The 15,300-nt window shown below is 49.2% G+C and overlaps 1 protein-coding gene across 1 annotated transcript; it reads left to right on the top strand.

Annotated features, from left to right (window-relative positions):
* Positions 1–1,879: 1,879 nt before the first annotated feature.
* ZC3H12A (zinc finger CCCH-type containing 12A) lies at positions 1,880–12,246 on the top strand. The gene is made up of 6 exons (XM_036397252.1): positions 1,880–1,987; positions 2,232–2,675; positions 5,607–5,746; positions 7,484–7,718; positions 9,250–9,356; positions 9,462–12,246. Exons 2-6 carry the CDS (start codon positions 2,275–2,277, stop codon positions 10,448–10,450), a joined length of 1,872 nt encoding a protein of 623 aa, XP_036253145.1. The 5' UTR covers positions 1,880–1,987; positions 2,232–2,274; the 3' UTR covers positions 10,451–12,246.
* The last annotated feature ends 3,054 nt before the right edge of the window (positions 12,247–15,300 follow it).

Genomic DNA, 15,300 nt, shown 5'->3' with positions numbered 1-15,300 from the left:
AATGAGATTTAATTAGCCCGTTTTTAGAAATGAGTTAGCTGCCTTGAGCTTCCATAGGGAAGCAGCCAGGTCCAGGGCCACTTTTCTGACAGGGCTCCTGGTTGTGGCTGGTTAGCAGGAGTTGCAAAGAGCTGGCATCACCTCTCAAGGAACTGGCACAAGGCCAGCTCCTTCCCAACCAGCAGATAATGGGAGCCTTGAATATCAACTATTTTGGCTGTGTTAAATGCATGAGTGGGGGATGAAAGGCTCTGCCAGAGGATGAGCTCTTCCTTTAAAATGTGGGACATGGGGGTGGTAATCCCTAGGAAAATGTGACATCAAGATTTTGAGGATTTGTTCATGAACAAGGAAGCAGGCTGGAGGAAAGCTTACCCTGAGGCAGCAGAGAAGGGGATGGAGGTGGAGGACAGGCAGGGACTGACCCCATCCATGGGTTCCTGCTGTCATAGAGCATTTTGGGGTCCCCACTGCCCCTGGATGCTCTAGTTCCTTTTTTGCACACCAGAATTCCCAGCTCAGCAGCATGAGATGCTGCTGGCTGCTCTTAATGACCATCTTGAGAACATCTGGCCTCACCAGCCCCTGCCCTCCCCTCGGTGTCACCGGTTCCTCCTCGGAACAGCCCAGTGCTTTCTTGTGCTCTGATGGGGACTTCCACCTCTTTCCTGTGGCCACGGATGTTTCACAGAGAGACAGTGTCAGGCCAGCTGACAGCCTGTCCCACCACAGAAAGGGCAGGATGCAGCTGCCTGGCTGTGGGCACGGCACTGTATCATCATCATCATCATCATCATCATCATCATCATCATCATCATCATCATCATCATCATCATCATCATCGCCTGGAGGTGGAAAGCCTCAGTGCATCCACAATCCCAGCAAAGTTCTGTGAATATCCTCAGAAGCTGCAGCTTCCACCATAGCCCTTGCACTTCCAAAAAAAGAGAAGTGCTGTTCAAAGCAGTATGCAGCTGTGGAAAAGAAAAAAAATAGTCAAAATCACCCATGAGGAGCTCTGAGGTGTGCCCGGCACGTGACTCCCTCTGACTTTTTGGGTGGAGAAGCCAACAGCCTCCCTCTCTCCTGGCTTCTCATTCACCAAATTGGAGCCATGTGGCTGCTGCCACTGCTTTGCATAAATCTGGAGATTCAGCTTTGTTCCCCTTCCTTGGGGTATGTCCTATAGGAAGTACGTCTGTGGCCATACTTTGTGGTGCAATAGACTTTAGCCTGGAAGCAAAAGCACACAAACAATACTAAATTCATCCTGACTGGAGTAGATTCCAAGGGAAAGAAGTGTTGGGAAAGCACCTACTTAAGAACTGAGTAAGGATTATCTCTGATCTGAATCTCGCTCTGTGTGTGTGTTACTGTTGAGCACACAGTGCGGTTTCAGACACGGCCAGAGACAAGGAAAAATGATTGTTTCGTGGTAACCACAAGGAAGATGAATGCAAATGCATTCCTGTAACTGGGAGAGTTCCTCGCTCCTGAGCTGGGCTCCGGTACATGGCCTTGGGGAAGCAAATTTGCAACTACCTTCATTAAATTGTTTAGGCATGATTAATCAGAAGTCAGAGATGCGAAGTTTTTGCACGTTTCACAATGTAGATTTAACCCCTGCAGTTCCATACAGGTGCGGTTTAGCGCTTGGCAAGGCACAGGCACCGCGGGGTGACAGATGTTTCCTGCCAGCTCCTACCTCCTCTACACGGCCGAGCTGATAAACCACAGTGGCTGAATCACGGCCACCTGCATCGCCGGACCGAGGCGGCGCAAGGGACGCGTGTCACGGAGCCCGGCCCCGAGGCGACAGCACAGAGGGCGGGCCGGCCGGGCCGGGCCGGGCCGGGCGGAGGCTGCCGCTCCACCCCTCGCTCCGCTCTTCCGCCCCGAGAGGTTCTCCGGTATAAATAGGGGCCGCCGCCCGCCCTGCTCTGGCCCCATGGAGAGGCAGCGGCAGCTCGGCGGTGGCAGCGGCCCGGTGAGTGTGGGGGGGTTCGGCCGGGAGCGGAGCGGGAGCGGGGTGGGGGCCGGGGTTCGGCCGGGAGCGGAGCGGAGCGGCACCGGGGCGGGGGTTCGGCCGGGAGCGGAGCGGAGCGGTGGGGGCCGGGGTTCGGCCGGGAGGGGAGCAGAGCGGCACCGGGGCGGGTTCGGCCTGGAGCGGAGCGGGGCCGGGGGTTCGGCCGGGCTGCGGGGCCGCTGCTAACGCCGCTGTCGCCTCGCAGGTCCCGGCGGCGAGCGGAGGCCGCGAGTCCCCCGCCGGGAGCCATGAGCGCGGGCAGCGTCGCCCCGGGCTGGCCTGAGGCGCTGCCGGCCGCGGCCCGGCCCGCAGCGGGGATGAGCGGCAGCGAGAGCCCCGAGGGGCCCGGAGACGGCCCCGAGCTGCAGCTGAAGGTGGATTTTTTCCGCAAGCTCGGCTACTCCTCGGAGGAGATCCGCGTCGTGCTGCAGAAGCTGGGCCTGGGCGCCGACACCAACACGGTGCTGGGGGAGCTGGTGAAGCACGGCTCGGCCGAGCGGGACGGCCCCGAGGCCCCGCCCGAGCCCGGCGAGGCCCCGCTGGTCCCTCGGGGCGGTGCCGGCAACAAATCCCCCGCGCCCGGCCCCGAGGAAACGGAGAGCGACAACCTGAAGCCCATCGTCATCGATGGCAGCAACGTGGCCATGAGGTGCGTCCGGGGTGGGCACGGGGCTGTCGGGTGTGAGCTCTGCCTGGGAGCTCTGCTAGGGCTCGGAGATGAAAAGCTGTGAGCGCCACGCTCAAAGCAGCCGCTTCTGGGTGCTGGGAACGGGGCTGGTAATATTTTCCAAAGTTCCTCTCTGACACACGAGGACGAGCATCCCGTTTGCCTTTGCGGGCCCGTCTTGCCACTGTTCTGCCCGCCCAGAGCCGCCAGTCACGGGGCAATGGTGAGGCCAGCAGTGCTTCCTTTGAAACAAACACTTCCTCCTGGGCTCTGGCAATGAGGGGATAACTGAAGAGACGTTGTCCTCTCAACTAGTGGCTTTGTCTAAGTTTCCGTAGCAGGAAGTTGCTCAATAAATAATTATAGGGTTAATTAGAGAAGGCTTTGTAATATGGAGCTCCATTGGAGACTTGTCTCCAAATTGTGCCTCTTGTATATTGGTGAATTTCTGTAGAAGGTACAGAGCAATGAGATGTCAGAGGTGTCACCAAGGCAGGGCTGTGACTCATCCTCACCGTTTCACGTGCCCGAGTGTTGCTGGAGCAGGCTCTGTTGGACACTGTGACCAGAGCTCCCAGTATCCATGAAGCATCCAGACTCTCAGGGCTGGACATTTATTGGTGTGATGTCCCCATTTTCACCCTGACTTTTGCTCCCACTTTGGTGAGCGTTGCTTGCCCTCACCCCACCCCAGCAGTATGTGTTCCCCACCTCTGCATAGCAGACTCTTGAAATTTAACACACCAGCTTCTGAACTGGGCCCTGAAAGCTTTTTTCTGTTGCAGCTCAGAAGCCGCCTCCTTTGTTGTTTATGTTTGTGTATGCAGATTTTATAAAAAATAACCCTGGGTGCGGGTGGAGCTGCCGTGTCGGTTGCAGTAGGTTTGTCTGAGGTGAAAGTGCTGTGTGGAGGTTTGTTTGCAGGTGTGGTTTTTGCCAAGCCCTGGCTGACAGTTCTGAGAACAGAACTGAGAAAGATGGGGCACAGGTGAGCCCCAGGGTGAATGAGGGGTGGTGGTGGCAGTGGGACAGGGCAGGAGAGTGAAAGCCGTGCCTGGCACCCCTGAAGAGAACCTGCTCCAGTTCCTACCCTCTCCACAGCCCTGGGAACACTGTGCAAAATGACCTAATGTGAGCCCAGGCTGATAAGTGACTCTGGCAACAAAGTTTACCTTGGATAAGTGCTTGGGCTTTAATAGCAGGATTGGCTGTGTTTGTTAGTGAGGAGCCTCTTAGTGGTGAAAGTTACCCCAAAATGCAGAGGGGAAATCACAGCAGCTGTGAGTCAGGGCAGGCCAGAGCCCAGGGTCTGACATGAGAGAAGCAGTCTGGCTTTTTTAAGCAATTCGCTAGAAGGGGAATTCCATTCTGAAACTTCCTGTATTGATGGTGTGATGTTCCCTGCTGATTCATTTGCAGTATGTACAGTGGCCTCCCTCAACAGCTCTTGACAAACTTATGCAAATCATAGTGGAAATTAGCTTTTACTTCCTTCTAAGGGAATTTTTCCTTGGCTGCTGCCAAATCAGATCAGCCCAATCAGATTAGCTGCCTTCTGGAGGTTCGAGGTTGGTAGCAGAGACTCAAAAAATAAAAACAACCAACAACCCAAAACAAAGACAAACCAAAAAAATCCACCAAAAGGGATTTGTTTTTCACACTTGTCTCTAAAAAATTGTAGTAACCTGTGTCTGGCTATTTATAGCTAAGTCCATCTGATATTGGAGAAAACTTTTAGAGCATCTTCTGATGGTGATTTTCAGCCTTCTGTAATTTAGGATTCTTATTGAAGGTGTGTTAGGTGTCTCTTTAGGGGTTAGTTCTGTTGCCAAGCGTTCAGTTCTTCTAGAATAAGTACTTTTGTACAGCTCTTCAACTTCCTTTGTAGTTTCAAAGAAAGGGTGAGGCTGGGAGGGAACTGAAACTTCTCTGTAGTGGTGCTGCAACAGTGCCACTGCAGGAATGGCTCTGGTGAGGGGCTGGTGGGGGCTGAAATGCCATTCAGGTGCACGTAGAAGGAGGAAGATCTGGGACAGGTAGTGACCAGGTGAGGAAAACCTTCCTGAATTGTGAGAGCAGTTCTCCTTTTGGGGGTGTAGTGCATTGTGACAGAGCATGGGCAGTTGGATCCCCACAGTGACATATCAGGCTGGAAGAGAAGTGTTGGAAGCTTGCCAAAACCACTATCAGCAGAAGAGCTGATTGCACTGTAAATACTAGTGCTTGTAAAACAGGAGGGGTAGTTTCCTCCTAGAAGTTCTGGAAACTTATTGATATGACTTAATGAATAATTAAGAAGCTTTTTGCATCAGTATGTGGCTTCTGACAAGGCTGTCAAACTTTGTTCTCCAGCTGCCATGAGCTGTTCTCTCATCCAGCACTGATGACAGGAGATGATGCCATTTTGTGCAAATAGTGCATTTGTAGATGAGGTTTGGAGCCATCATGGAATGAATCATCTTTCCTTGAGATGAGAGTGCATATAAAACACCTTGTTTTCCTGCAGTGATCAGAATAAGTTTGCAAGCAAAGGCCCAGTGAGGGTGCAGTGGCAGGAAGCAGTCACTGGCATCAGCTGTCAGAGTAGCACAAAGGGCTTTTAGGTCACATTGTGCTCTGGGCTAAAAATAACATCAGCAGGCTTGAAGCAGAGACTGTTTCAGAGCAGCTGCAACAGTTCCAGCTGCTGCCTCCCTCCCAGTGAGTATTTGGGTGTTTACTGGTGTCCTGAGGTGCTGACACAAACGGGGGTGCTGGGCAGGTCTGAGTGAGGGTGTTGTTACACAAGACAAGCATCTGTGTTTGCTGCCTGTGCTCCTCAACCCTTCACTGAAGCTTGTCCTAATTGCCAGCTCCCTTTGCTCTGTGCACTGAATCATGAAGGGATTAAAGTCTTAATTTTCTCCTTTGCAGCCACGGGAATAAAGAAGTGTTCTCCTGCCGAGGTATCCTTCTGGCTGTCCAGTGGTTTTGGGACAGGGGACACAAGGATATTACAGTCTTTGTGCCATCGTGGAGGAAGGAGCAGCCCCGACCAGATGTACTCATAACAGGTATGAAAATATGGAAACCAAAAGCAGCTTTTCAGGCTGACTGCTCTGCCACTTAGTGAGCTTGCAGAGTTCTGGCTAAGTCAGTAATTAACTTCAGAATGGAAAGTCTGAGTAGTAGGAGCTGCAATGAGCTGAACTGACCAGGGAGTATTAGTCATTAACTTCTCCCCTAAGCCAGCTTTTGCCTGAATCTGTTGGAATAATTTAGAAAACAAGAAATGTAATACTGCTCTACTTCCTAACTTCTTGTCTTTTATTTCTTGATGTTTTTCCTCTTGCAGGTACATGCTTTGTATTTAACTGAAGCATATTTAGCCAGAATTATTCAAATTGAGGGGAGCTTGCAGAGAGCTGAGATTTTAATAACTCGGAACAGTGATGAGCAGGATTGAATATAGTCTGGGTTGTGTTAAAATAAATGCTTTTGTTTATTTATGTCTTGTATTTGCAGAGTTCCCAGACGAAGGGAGGAATGATGAATCTGACTCCATGTTCTTGAAGGCTAATTTATTATTTTATGATACTATATTGTATTTAAGACTACTATAGTAAAGAATAGAGAAAGGATACAGACAGATGGCTAGAAAGATACTAATGAATCTTGTGACTCTCTCTCCAGAGTCTGACACAGCTTGGCTATAATTGGCCAATAAGTTAAAATAATTCACAGCAGAAACAATGAAACAATTTCCAACCACATCCCAAAGCAGCAAAACACAGGAGAAGTAAATGAGATGATATTGTTTTCCTTTTTCTCTGAGGCTTCTCAGCTTCCCAGGAGAAGAATCCTAGGCAAAGGGATTTTTCCAGAAAATATGACTGCAACAATAATGCTATTTCATCTGCATGAAGGGCTGTGCAGGTGTCTCACTGTCATATTTTCTGGAAAAATCCCTTCACAGGATTTTCTCCTGGGAAGCTGAGAAGCCTCAGCTTCTCCTGTTTTGCTGCTTTGGAATGTGGTCTGGAGGTTGCTTATCCAACATGTGAATTGTTTTTACTTAATGACCAATCTCCATCAGCTATGTCAGACTCGGAGTCAGTCACGAGATTTTCATTCTCATTCTTGTTAAGCCTTCTGTCTGTATCTTTTCTCTATTCTTTAGTATAGTTTTAGTATAGCATTCTTTAATATAATGTTTGTACATAAATAAGTATATTTACATTTATATATATTTATATACATTTATGTATATAAGTATATATACATCAGTATAAAGAAATAAAATAATAAAATAAAAATTAAAAATAAAATAATAATTAAAAATTTATGTCTAATATATACTTTATATATAAATAAAAAGAATAAAATAAAAATAAAATCATGAAATAGAAGAATAAAAATAAATGATAGAATTTAAAAATAAAAATTAAAAATAGAAGATAAAAATACTAAAATAATAGAAATATAGACATTAAAATGATATGAAAGTGATACTAAAATAGACAAATTATTAAATATATTAAAAATAATATTGAAATATAAAAATAATATAAATTATATCGTAGAGGGATATCGTAGAGGGATATCGTAGAGGGATATCGTAGAGGGATATCGTAGAGGGATATCGTAGAGGGATATCGTAGAGGGATATCGTAGAGGGATATCATAGAGGGATATCATAGAGGGATATCATAGCCTTTGATATCAGTGGAGTCAGATTCACTCATCTCTTCCCTCATCCTGGGGACCCCACGAGTAGCACCCAGGTGTGCTGACAGCTGTGTTTGCTCCAGACCAGTACATCCTGCGGGACCTGGAGAAGAAGAAGATCCTGGTGTTCACGCCGTCGCGGCGCGTGGGCGGCAAGCGCGTGGTGTGCTACGACGATCGCTTCATCGTCAAGCTGGCGCACGAGTCCGACGGCGTCGTGGTGTCCAACGACACCTACCGCGACCTGCAGAGCGAGCGGCCCGAGTGGAAGAAGTTCATCGAGGAGCGCCTGCTGATGTACTCCTTTGTCAATGACAAGTAGGGCTCTGCCTTCTGTTGTTAGCTTGTGTCGTTTTCAGATTTTTTTATTTCTTGGACAGCGTCAGTGCGTGACTCTAAAATCCGTATGGAGTGTTAGGAAGCTCGTCACGTGTTGGTCAGATCTTGTGTTTGCGGGGTTCCCAGAAAAAGGGAGGAATGATGCATCTGACTCCATGTTCTTGGAAGGCTTTGTATTGAACTGAAGCATATTTAGCCAGAATTATTCAAATTGAGGGGAGCTTGCAGAGAGCTGAGATTTGTATAACTCAGAACAGCGATGAGCAGGGCTGGATACAGTCTGGGTTGTGGAGAGACAGAATAAATGGTTTTGTTTATTTATAATGTCTTGTATTTGTGGGGTTCCCAGACAAAGGGAGGAATGATGCATCTGACTCCATGTTCTTGGAAGGCTAATTTATTATTTTATGTAATTATATTATATTAAAGGATAGAGAAAGGATACAGACAGAAGGCTAAAAGATACTCATGAGAACCCATGACTCTCTCTCCAGAGTCTGACACAGCTTGGCCATAATTGACCATTAAGTCAAAACAATTCACATGAAACCAATGAAACAATCTCCAACCACATTCCAAAGCAGCAAAACACAGGAGGAGCAAATGAGAAGGAGAAGCAAATCAGATAATATTGTTTTCCTTTTTCTCTGAGGCTTCTCAGCTTCCCAGGAGAGAAATCCTGGGCAAGGGGATTTTTCCAGAAAATATGACAGTGACAGTCAGACAATACAATCCTTCTGGGCCTGAGAACCAAGGGCAGCCTCTGCCTCAGGCCCTGAAAAGTATCAACAAAATTGAATTGGGGGGAGGGGAGCAAACTGGGGAATATGACTTCATTGCCTGAAGCTGTAATTGGACAATTAACCCCTGATGTGCAAATAGACCAAACTTAATCTGTCTGAAAAACTCATGACCGTGGTCCATCTTGGGTGTAGCCTGTGTGAGGCTTTTGCACTGCCCAAAGTGTACCTGTTGAAGGCCTTTAATAAATACCTTTATTCTTCTAGCTCTGGCTAGCCTCTGTTTTAGGTAGCCACTCTATGGCATCATTTTCCTGGGCTTTTAAGAAAGATTTGTGTGAACACACTGCCTTGTCCTAATGAAGCAATAGCAAGTGACGCATGAGAAGAGCAAAATGCTAGTGAAGAAATAATGAAAAGCTGTAGGATACAAAGCCAAAAGAAGTTGGTGGCATCTCAGTAGCTGCTCCTAATTTGGAGCTAGGAGCTCCAAGGAGAGCTCCAGGGTGTGATTTCTTCACAGGACAATTGTTAGCAGCAGGTAGTAATTCTGGTTGACAATCAGGCATTGAGCCTCTTCTGTGCCTGAAGGGAAGCATTTTGTGCTGGTGTGGACTGGGTGGCAGGAGGATTATCTCTGGAGAAAATGGGAGAGCTTTGTGGGGATCCACATAGCTTTTGATCTTTAATGAAATGGGAGTCTTCGAGAAGAAACCCAACCTCAACTCAGACAAGTGAACTGCTTCTGACTGAGATTTGTTTTTCTTTAGGTTTATGCCTCCAGATGATCCCTTAGGGCGTCATGGCCCCAGCCTGGATAACTTCCTCAGGAAGAAACCTGTAGTTCCAGAACACAAGAAACAGCAGTGCCCTTATGGTAAGACCTCCCTTCTTAATGTGAAGAACCAAGGTGCCTGTGCGAGTGTCACTCATAATCTAGTCAAATCCAGCTGGTCATTTCATGCTCTGGCTTTCCTTACAGGGAAAAAATGCACTTATGGAATTAAGTGTAAGTTTTACCATCCTGAAAGGATCAACCAGCCGCAGCGCTCGTTAGCTGATGAGCTCCGTGCCAACGCAAGGCTGTCTCCAACCAGAAGCACCAGTGCCAAGGAGGAGAAAAAGGGGAAGCGGGGTTCCCAGGCAGAGCTCTTGTGCTCTGTGCCCACAGAGAGTGACAAAAGCTCTGTACAGAAGGTCTCTGCAGAGAGGAAGAGCTTGGCCCACAAAGCCAAGCCCAGCGACGTTGTGCTGCAGGCCAAAGGCTGCGTGTCAGGCACTGTCTCCCCTGACAGGTACCAGCAGCCTCCCATGGATTCTCTGTCTTACATCTCTCAGGAGCATCTCGACTCAGGCATTGGCTCTCTGGAGAACCAGCTGTCTGACATGTGGCCTCACAGATGTACCAGCCACTGTGACCATTCCCACACGGAGCAGGTGCCCGTGTGCACCTGCAGCAGGCAGAGACCCATCTACCCACATTCCCCCAGCTTAGAGCAGAACGGGCTGCTCTCTTACAACCACAGCTCCCACAAATCTTCATCCTCTGGTGCTAGCTTCTTGCAGTACAGCCCTGAGATGCCTCGCTCGGGGGCACCCCACTCTTTCTCAGGCTTTGGGGTGCCCGTGGGTGCAGCAGGGCAGTACAGCCTGCCCGGTGAGTTCGGGGCCGCGCTGCCGCGCTCGCGGGAGTTCTGGTCCGAGCCGTACCCCCTGCCCCAGGTGAGATCCCCTGGTGTGCCCGGCCCCCACCCTGTGCACGGGGCCCCAGGGCCGCCCTATGGGGACTCAGGGCCCTGGGCTGGCCCTGAGCAGTTTGCTGAGGAGAGGGCCAGCGTGCACGTCAAGCTGTGCAGCATCTTCCACCCGCACCTGGTGGATGCCGTCATGAGCCGCTTCCCCCAGCTGCTGGACCCCCAGAGGCTGGCAGCAGAGATCCTCACCTACAAGGCTCAGAACCCGGGTGTGTGAGGCAGGTGCTGAGGGCAGGCAGGTGTGGGGAGAGCTGGAGGGGCTGGGATTTGCCTCTGCAGCTGCCACAGGTGCCTTCTGAGTGCTCCTTATTCCTTTGGAAGGGCTGGGTTCCAGCTGGAGGCTGGGTGCCAGAGGTGATGTGCTCACAGCAAATTCTGCTCCAGCTATCACCACGTGCCTGTGGGAGAGGTGAGAACATTCCAGCATCCCACCTTCCCCAGGGGCTAAGCAGGAAGGGAGGCTGCAGCTCTGGAGCAGGGCTGTTCCTTTGGGAGTCTGGCACACCCTGAGCTCCTGCAGTTGTCCATAACTGCATGTGAGAGAAGTGGGTGCTGCCTTTGTAGGGGCCTAAGGCTAGTTTCTGAGGACCCAAATGCCTTGCTAATGCTGTTGTTAGGTCCTGACTAAGCCTCTTTACTAAATCCCACCATTCAGATCTGTGGCAAATATTGGGTTATAAATGTAATCTGGAGCTGGATTTATCTGACTGGCTTTACTGGTGCACTTCTTGAATGATGTTTTCCACACCCCTCCCACCTCAGCTGATCTTCCTGAGGTAATTGTGCCCCATGGACCACAAGTGCTTGGTGAGCTCTGAGCTCCCAGGAGCACAGTCCTGGCTCTGGGGAGTGGCTGGACACTGCTCCAGAGCTGGGTGTGAGTTGTGTGTTGGGTGCGTGCTGACAGCTGCAGTGTCAGAGCAGGTGGGTGAGCTGAGCGTGCTGTGAGTGCTGCTCTGGAACTGTCTCTGTCCCAGGATGGCTCTGTGCAGCACCGACAAGGATTTATTATGTGCCTTTTGCTTTCAGACAGCAATAGAACAGCTGCAGTCACATCTGGACTGCTGCCAGGGGCCTTCCTGAGGAGTCTTGAGTATTTTGTGTTGTAAAGCTGTTGCTTCCTCTTCTTCCTCACCAATATTCTCCTGTCCCCTTTGGCTGTGCCCAACTAGAGCAGCATCCAGAATTGTAGAATAAGAATTATTTGGCAAGACTGTTTTTGTTTCATTTCCTCTTACTCTGTAAGATGTTTTCTATTGTAGGTACTGTAAGAGATTTTAAATATGCAAAAACAATTGCTGTAGTAATTGGTTCTGGTCCTGGAATTTTGCTGTGCAAGGGACGCAGAAATGTTCCTGGCACTTGCAGGCCAGAAGCAGTTGATTTGTTGATACACATTGTATCTGTGTGTGTTGTTGTTTTCTAAATACAATACGCCCTTCTGTGGTTAAACCAAGGTCATTGAGTGGCAAATTAGGAAGGGAAGAGTGGAAGGCAGCTGGTCCTGAAACCCTCCTGGGAGCAGGGTTGTCTGTTCTGCTCTTCCTCTGCTGTCCAAGGAATGACCTGCCCAGACTGGCACCGTGTGCCATGAGACCACAGGGACACAGGAACCTGTATACCTGGTTAATAATGATACATTACAAATTAGTAATGTTTCATGTTAGTAAGCAAAATGCTTCTTAATTTTAAGTAACCTGATACTTTGCATATTTGTAAATTACAGATAAAATGGTTTTTAATGTTACTGTTCAGCATCTTGCTGCTTGCAGTTTTTAATCAATGCTGTTCTCACCTCAGCCATATGTTACTTGGCAAGGTGGGTTTGGGTTTCTGGTGGAATGCTGGTATCTGCTGCCTCTCTTGCAATGAGAAGATTTAACATTTTGTACTCCCCAGCTGACACTTGCTGAACTTTCTGTATCACTATGCAGTGTAGCCATGTACTGACTAGCCATGTGACAGCCCTGGCAAAGAAAAACTGTGTTATATAAATAAAAACTGCTGACTCGACATATTTGGTCTCTGGTGGCTTTGTGGAGGAACATTCAACATTTTGGTTGGCTTTCCAGGGAGAAGCCAGAGAAATGATCCTTCCTCCCTGGGGGTTCCTCTGACAGGCTTTGATCTGTGTGTGCAGTCTGAGGCTGGGTATTGACAGGCTGTTAATGATGCAGTGACACCAAAACATCCATGTGCTGTGGCAGATAAGGGCACGAGCAGTGTCTGCTGCTGATTTGGCTTCCCTGGGGTTGCTCAGTGCCCAGGGCAGGTGGGGTGAGCAGCAGCACTGGCTCTCACTCAGCACCACAGTGTGGGTGCCTCGGGTGCTAAAGCAGCATTTCTTGCCATTGAAAGCAGCAGAATTGCCATGCTCCTGGCAATTTTGGAATCAGCATGGACTGTGTTTGCCTTAAAGGGGCAATTCCACAGTACAGCCTGGAAATAAATACATATTTTATCCAGTTACAGTACGTTTGTGACAGATATTGAGTGTGGAATATGTGAATGGTTACACGTCCAGGTTTTGCTCTGAAGATTTGTTACGGACTGGAAGTGCAGCAGGAATATCAGTGCTCACCTTGTGGTGTAAGGATCTTCCCCTCCCACCTGCTCCACTGCAGCACAGCGTGTTCTTATCTCACTGGTTAAATAACTTTATGGTCTGTATTGAAACTTGTGCTCTTCATTTACCACAGGGCAGTGACTGTAGTTAATGAGAAGCCAGGGAGGCAGGTGCTCCCAGGGAGCAGCTGCATTTCAAAACAAACCTGCAGCTCTCAGTCTGAAGTCTTTATTGACTGTGGGAGAGGAAGCCTCTGGGGCTGTCACTGCAGTGACAGAGCTCATGTGGCTCTGTGTGGGGATGGAGAGGTGTGTCAGGGATCTGAGCACACCTTTAGCCAGGTGAGGAGTTTCCTGCTGTCCTGAATGGGATCTGGAGTTGAAAAATGCTGCAGGATTTTAAGGCTGGCGTTCCTGTGAAAGACAATAGGTCATTCTAGTTTTACAGGATGTGTAGAGGGGTTTGGTTTTGTGTCTCAAAGCTGCACTCAAAGACAGTTAAAGAGATCAGTGCAGAGGTTCATTATCACAACCAGGAGAGGAAGAGCTGGAGCTGACTGACTTTGCTTGTGATGTTTCTGCTGTAGTGCCAGTCCTGGGGCACATGGACTGGTTTGGGAGGGTCAGGCCCTAGCACAGATCTGGTCAAAGTTTCTCCCCCAGACTTCTGTGTGTGCTGCTGGGGCAGCCACAACCCCACTGCTGTGCTCTGAGTTTCTCCTTCATTCACACAAAGTTCTGTGTTGTGTCCCCATTCCCCAAGCTCACTGTGGTGCCAGAATCTGGGACATGGCAATGCTGACTGGAACTGTTGCTGCTGCACATTTTTTTCCCCTACACACTCCTCAGTGCCAGGAGTGGTGGGGCTGCCTGCCTGCACACCTTGGAACCCTGCTGGGGCTGTTAAGGGCGGGTTTTGGGATGCATCCTCTGGTTTGGCACTTCCTGAGGCTCTGGGGTAGAGCTTGCTGTGCTGCTGGGTGTTTGGTTTTGGGTGTTTTGCCAAACTGGGTCAGATCTGTGGGTCAGATCTGTGTGTCAGCTCTCGGGGCTGTTGGAGGGAAGGAGGTCACACAGGGGCCTGTTGAAGGTTTCCTGTGCTCAGGGGCTTCCCAGCCCTCATCCTGTCAGCTGTGTGCCACTGCAGCCTCGTGCTGAGCTTCAGGAGGGGCTGGTTCCTCCAGGCAGGCCAGTCTGCTCTCCAGGGCTTGCTTGTCACAGACACATTTTATGAAAATCCTTTCCTTAGGATTGTTCCTCCTGAGAAGCTGAGAAGCCTCAGGAACAAAATGTAACCAATGGTTATCTGCTGCTGTGGAATGCAACAGGTGCATCTGGGATTGGGCTCATGTGGTTGTTTCTAATTAATGGCCAATTAATGGCCAATGTCTGAGCCCAACTGGCTCAGAGAGAGAGTCCGAGCCACAAGCATTTGTTATCATTCCTTCTTTTGCTATTCTTAGCCAGCCTTCTGATGAAATCCTTCTATTCTTCTAGTATTGTTTTAATGTAATATATATCATAAAATAATAAATCAAGCCTTCTGAAACGTGGAGTCAGATCCTCGTCTCTTCCCTCATCCTCAGACCCCTGTGAACACGGGCACACTTGCTCATCTCTCCACTGCCCTGTGCTGCCCTTGCTCCCTGAACTTGGATTTGAACTCAGCTGGTTCCTCCCCTTGGGGGTTTCCAGGATGTGGCCAGCTCAGTTCCAGTATTTTAAAGCATTTCCAGAGGCAGGAAAGGGGAAGGTTCCTGTGCAGGCTGTGGGTCAGGGGATGGGGTTTGTGCACCATCATGGGGGTGCAGTGATGGGAGCAGGGTCAGCATCCACCCCCTGCTCCCCCAGGCTGAGCCTGCTGCTCTCCCTGTAGAGGGGAATGGATGGACTGAGCATGGCAGCAGCTCTGCACCCTGTACCCCACAGAGGCTGCAGCACAGCCTCCCTGTGAGACAGGACTGCAGGAACTGAGGAACTGCAGTCAGTGTTGCATTCAAGAGGAGGGAAAGGTGCTGGGGAGGAGCTGGGTGCTGCCCCAGGGCAGGGGGGGGAGGCTGGGGTGGGATGGGGTGGGGATGGTGTCACAGACACATTTTATGAAAAATCCTTTCCTTAGGGTCTTTTCTCCTGAGAGGCTGAGAGGCCTCAGAAACAAAATGTAAACAATTATTATCTGCTGCTGTGGAATGCAACTGGTGCATCTGGGATTGATCCATGTTGGTTATTTCTAATTAATGGCCAATCACGATCCAGCTGTCTCAGACTCTCTGGTCAGTCACAAGAGTTTATTATCATTCCTTTCTATTCCTTGCTAGCCTTCTGATGAAATCCTTTCTTCTATTCTTTGAATAGATAATTTTCTTTTAATATAATATATATCATAAAATAATAAGTGAGCCTTCTGAAACATGAAGCCAATATTTTCATCTCTTCCCTTGTCCTGGGACCCCTGTGAACACCACCACATTGGTAGTGCTACCTGTTTCCTTTCCTCTTACT

Source organism: Molothrus ater, chromosome 24 (assembly GCF_012460135.2).
Source record: "Molothrus ater isolate BHLD 08-10-18 breed brown headed cowbird chromosome 24, BPBGC_Mater_1.1, whole genome shotgun sequence".
NCBI lineage: Eukaryota > Metazoa > Chordata > Aves > Passeriformes > Icteridae > Molothrus > Molothrus ater.
The sequence above is the reverse complement of the archived record's forward strand: the minus strand, read 5'-3'. Positions and strand labels throughout refer to the sequence as shown.

Bases quoted from the DNA above. Each gene is read 5' to 3' on its own strand.
- ZC3H12A (XM_036397252.1), top strand. From the start codon at position 2,275: ATGAGCGCGGGCAGCGTCGCCCCGGGCTGGCCTGAGGCGCTGCCGGCC. The intron at 5,747-7,483 runs GTATGAAAATAT...TGTTTGCTCCAG, and splicing joins ACCAGATGTACTCATAACAG to ACCAGTACATCCTGCGGGAC. The intron at 7,719-9,249 runs GTAGGGCTCTGC...GTTTTTCTTTAG, and splicing joins TACTCCTTTGTCAATGACAA to GTTTATGCCTCCAGATGATC.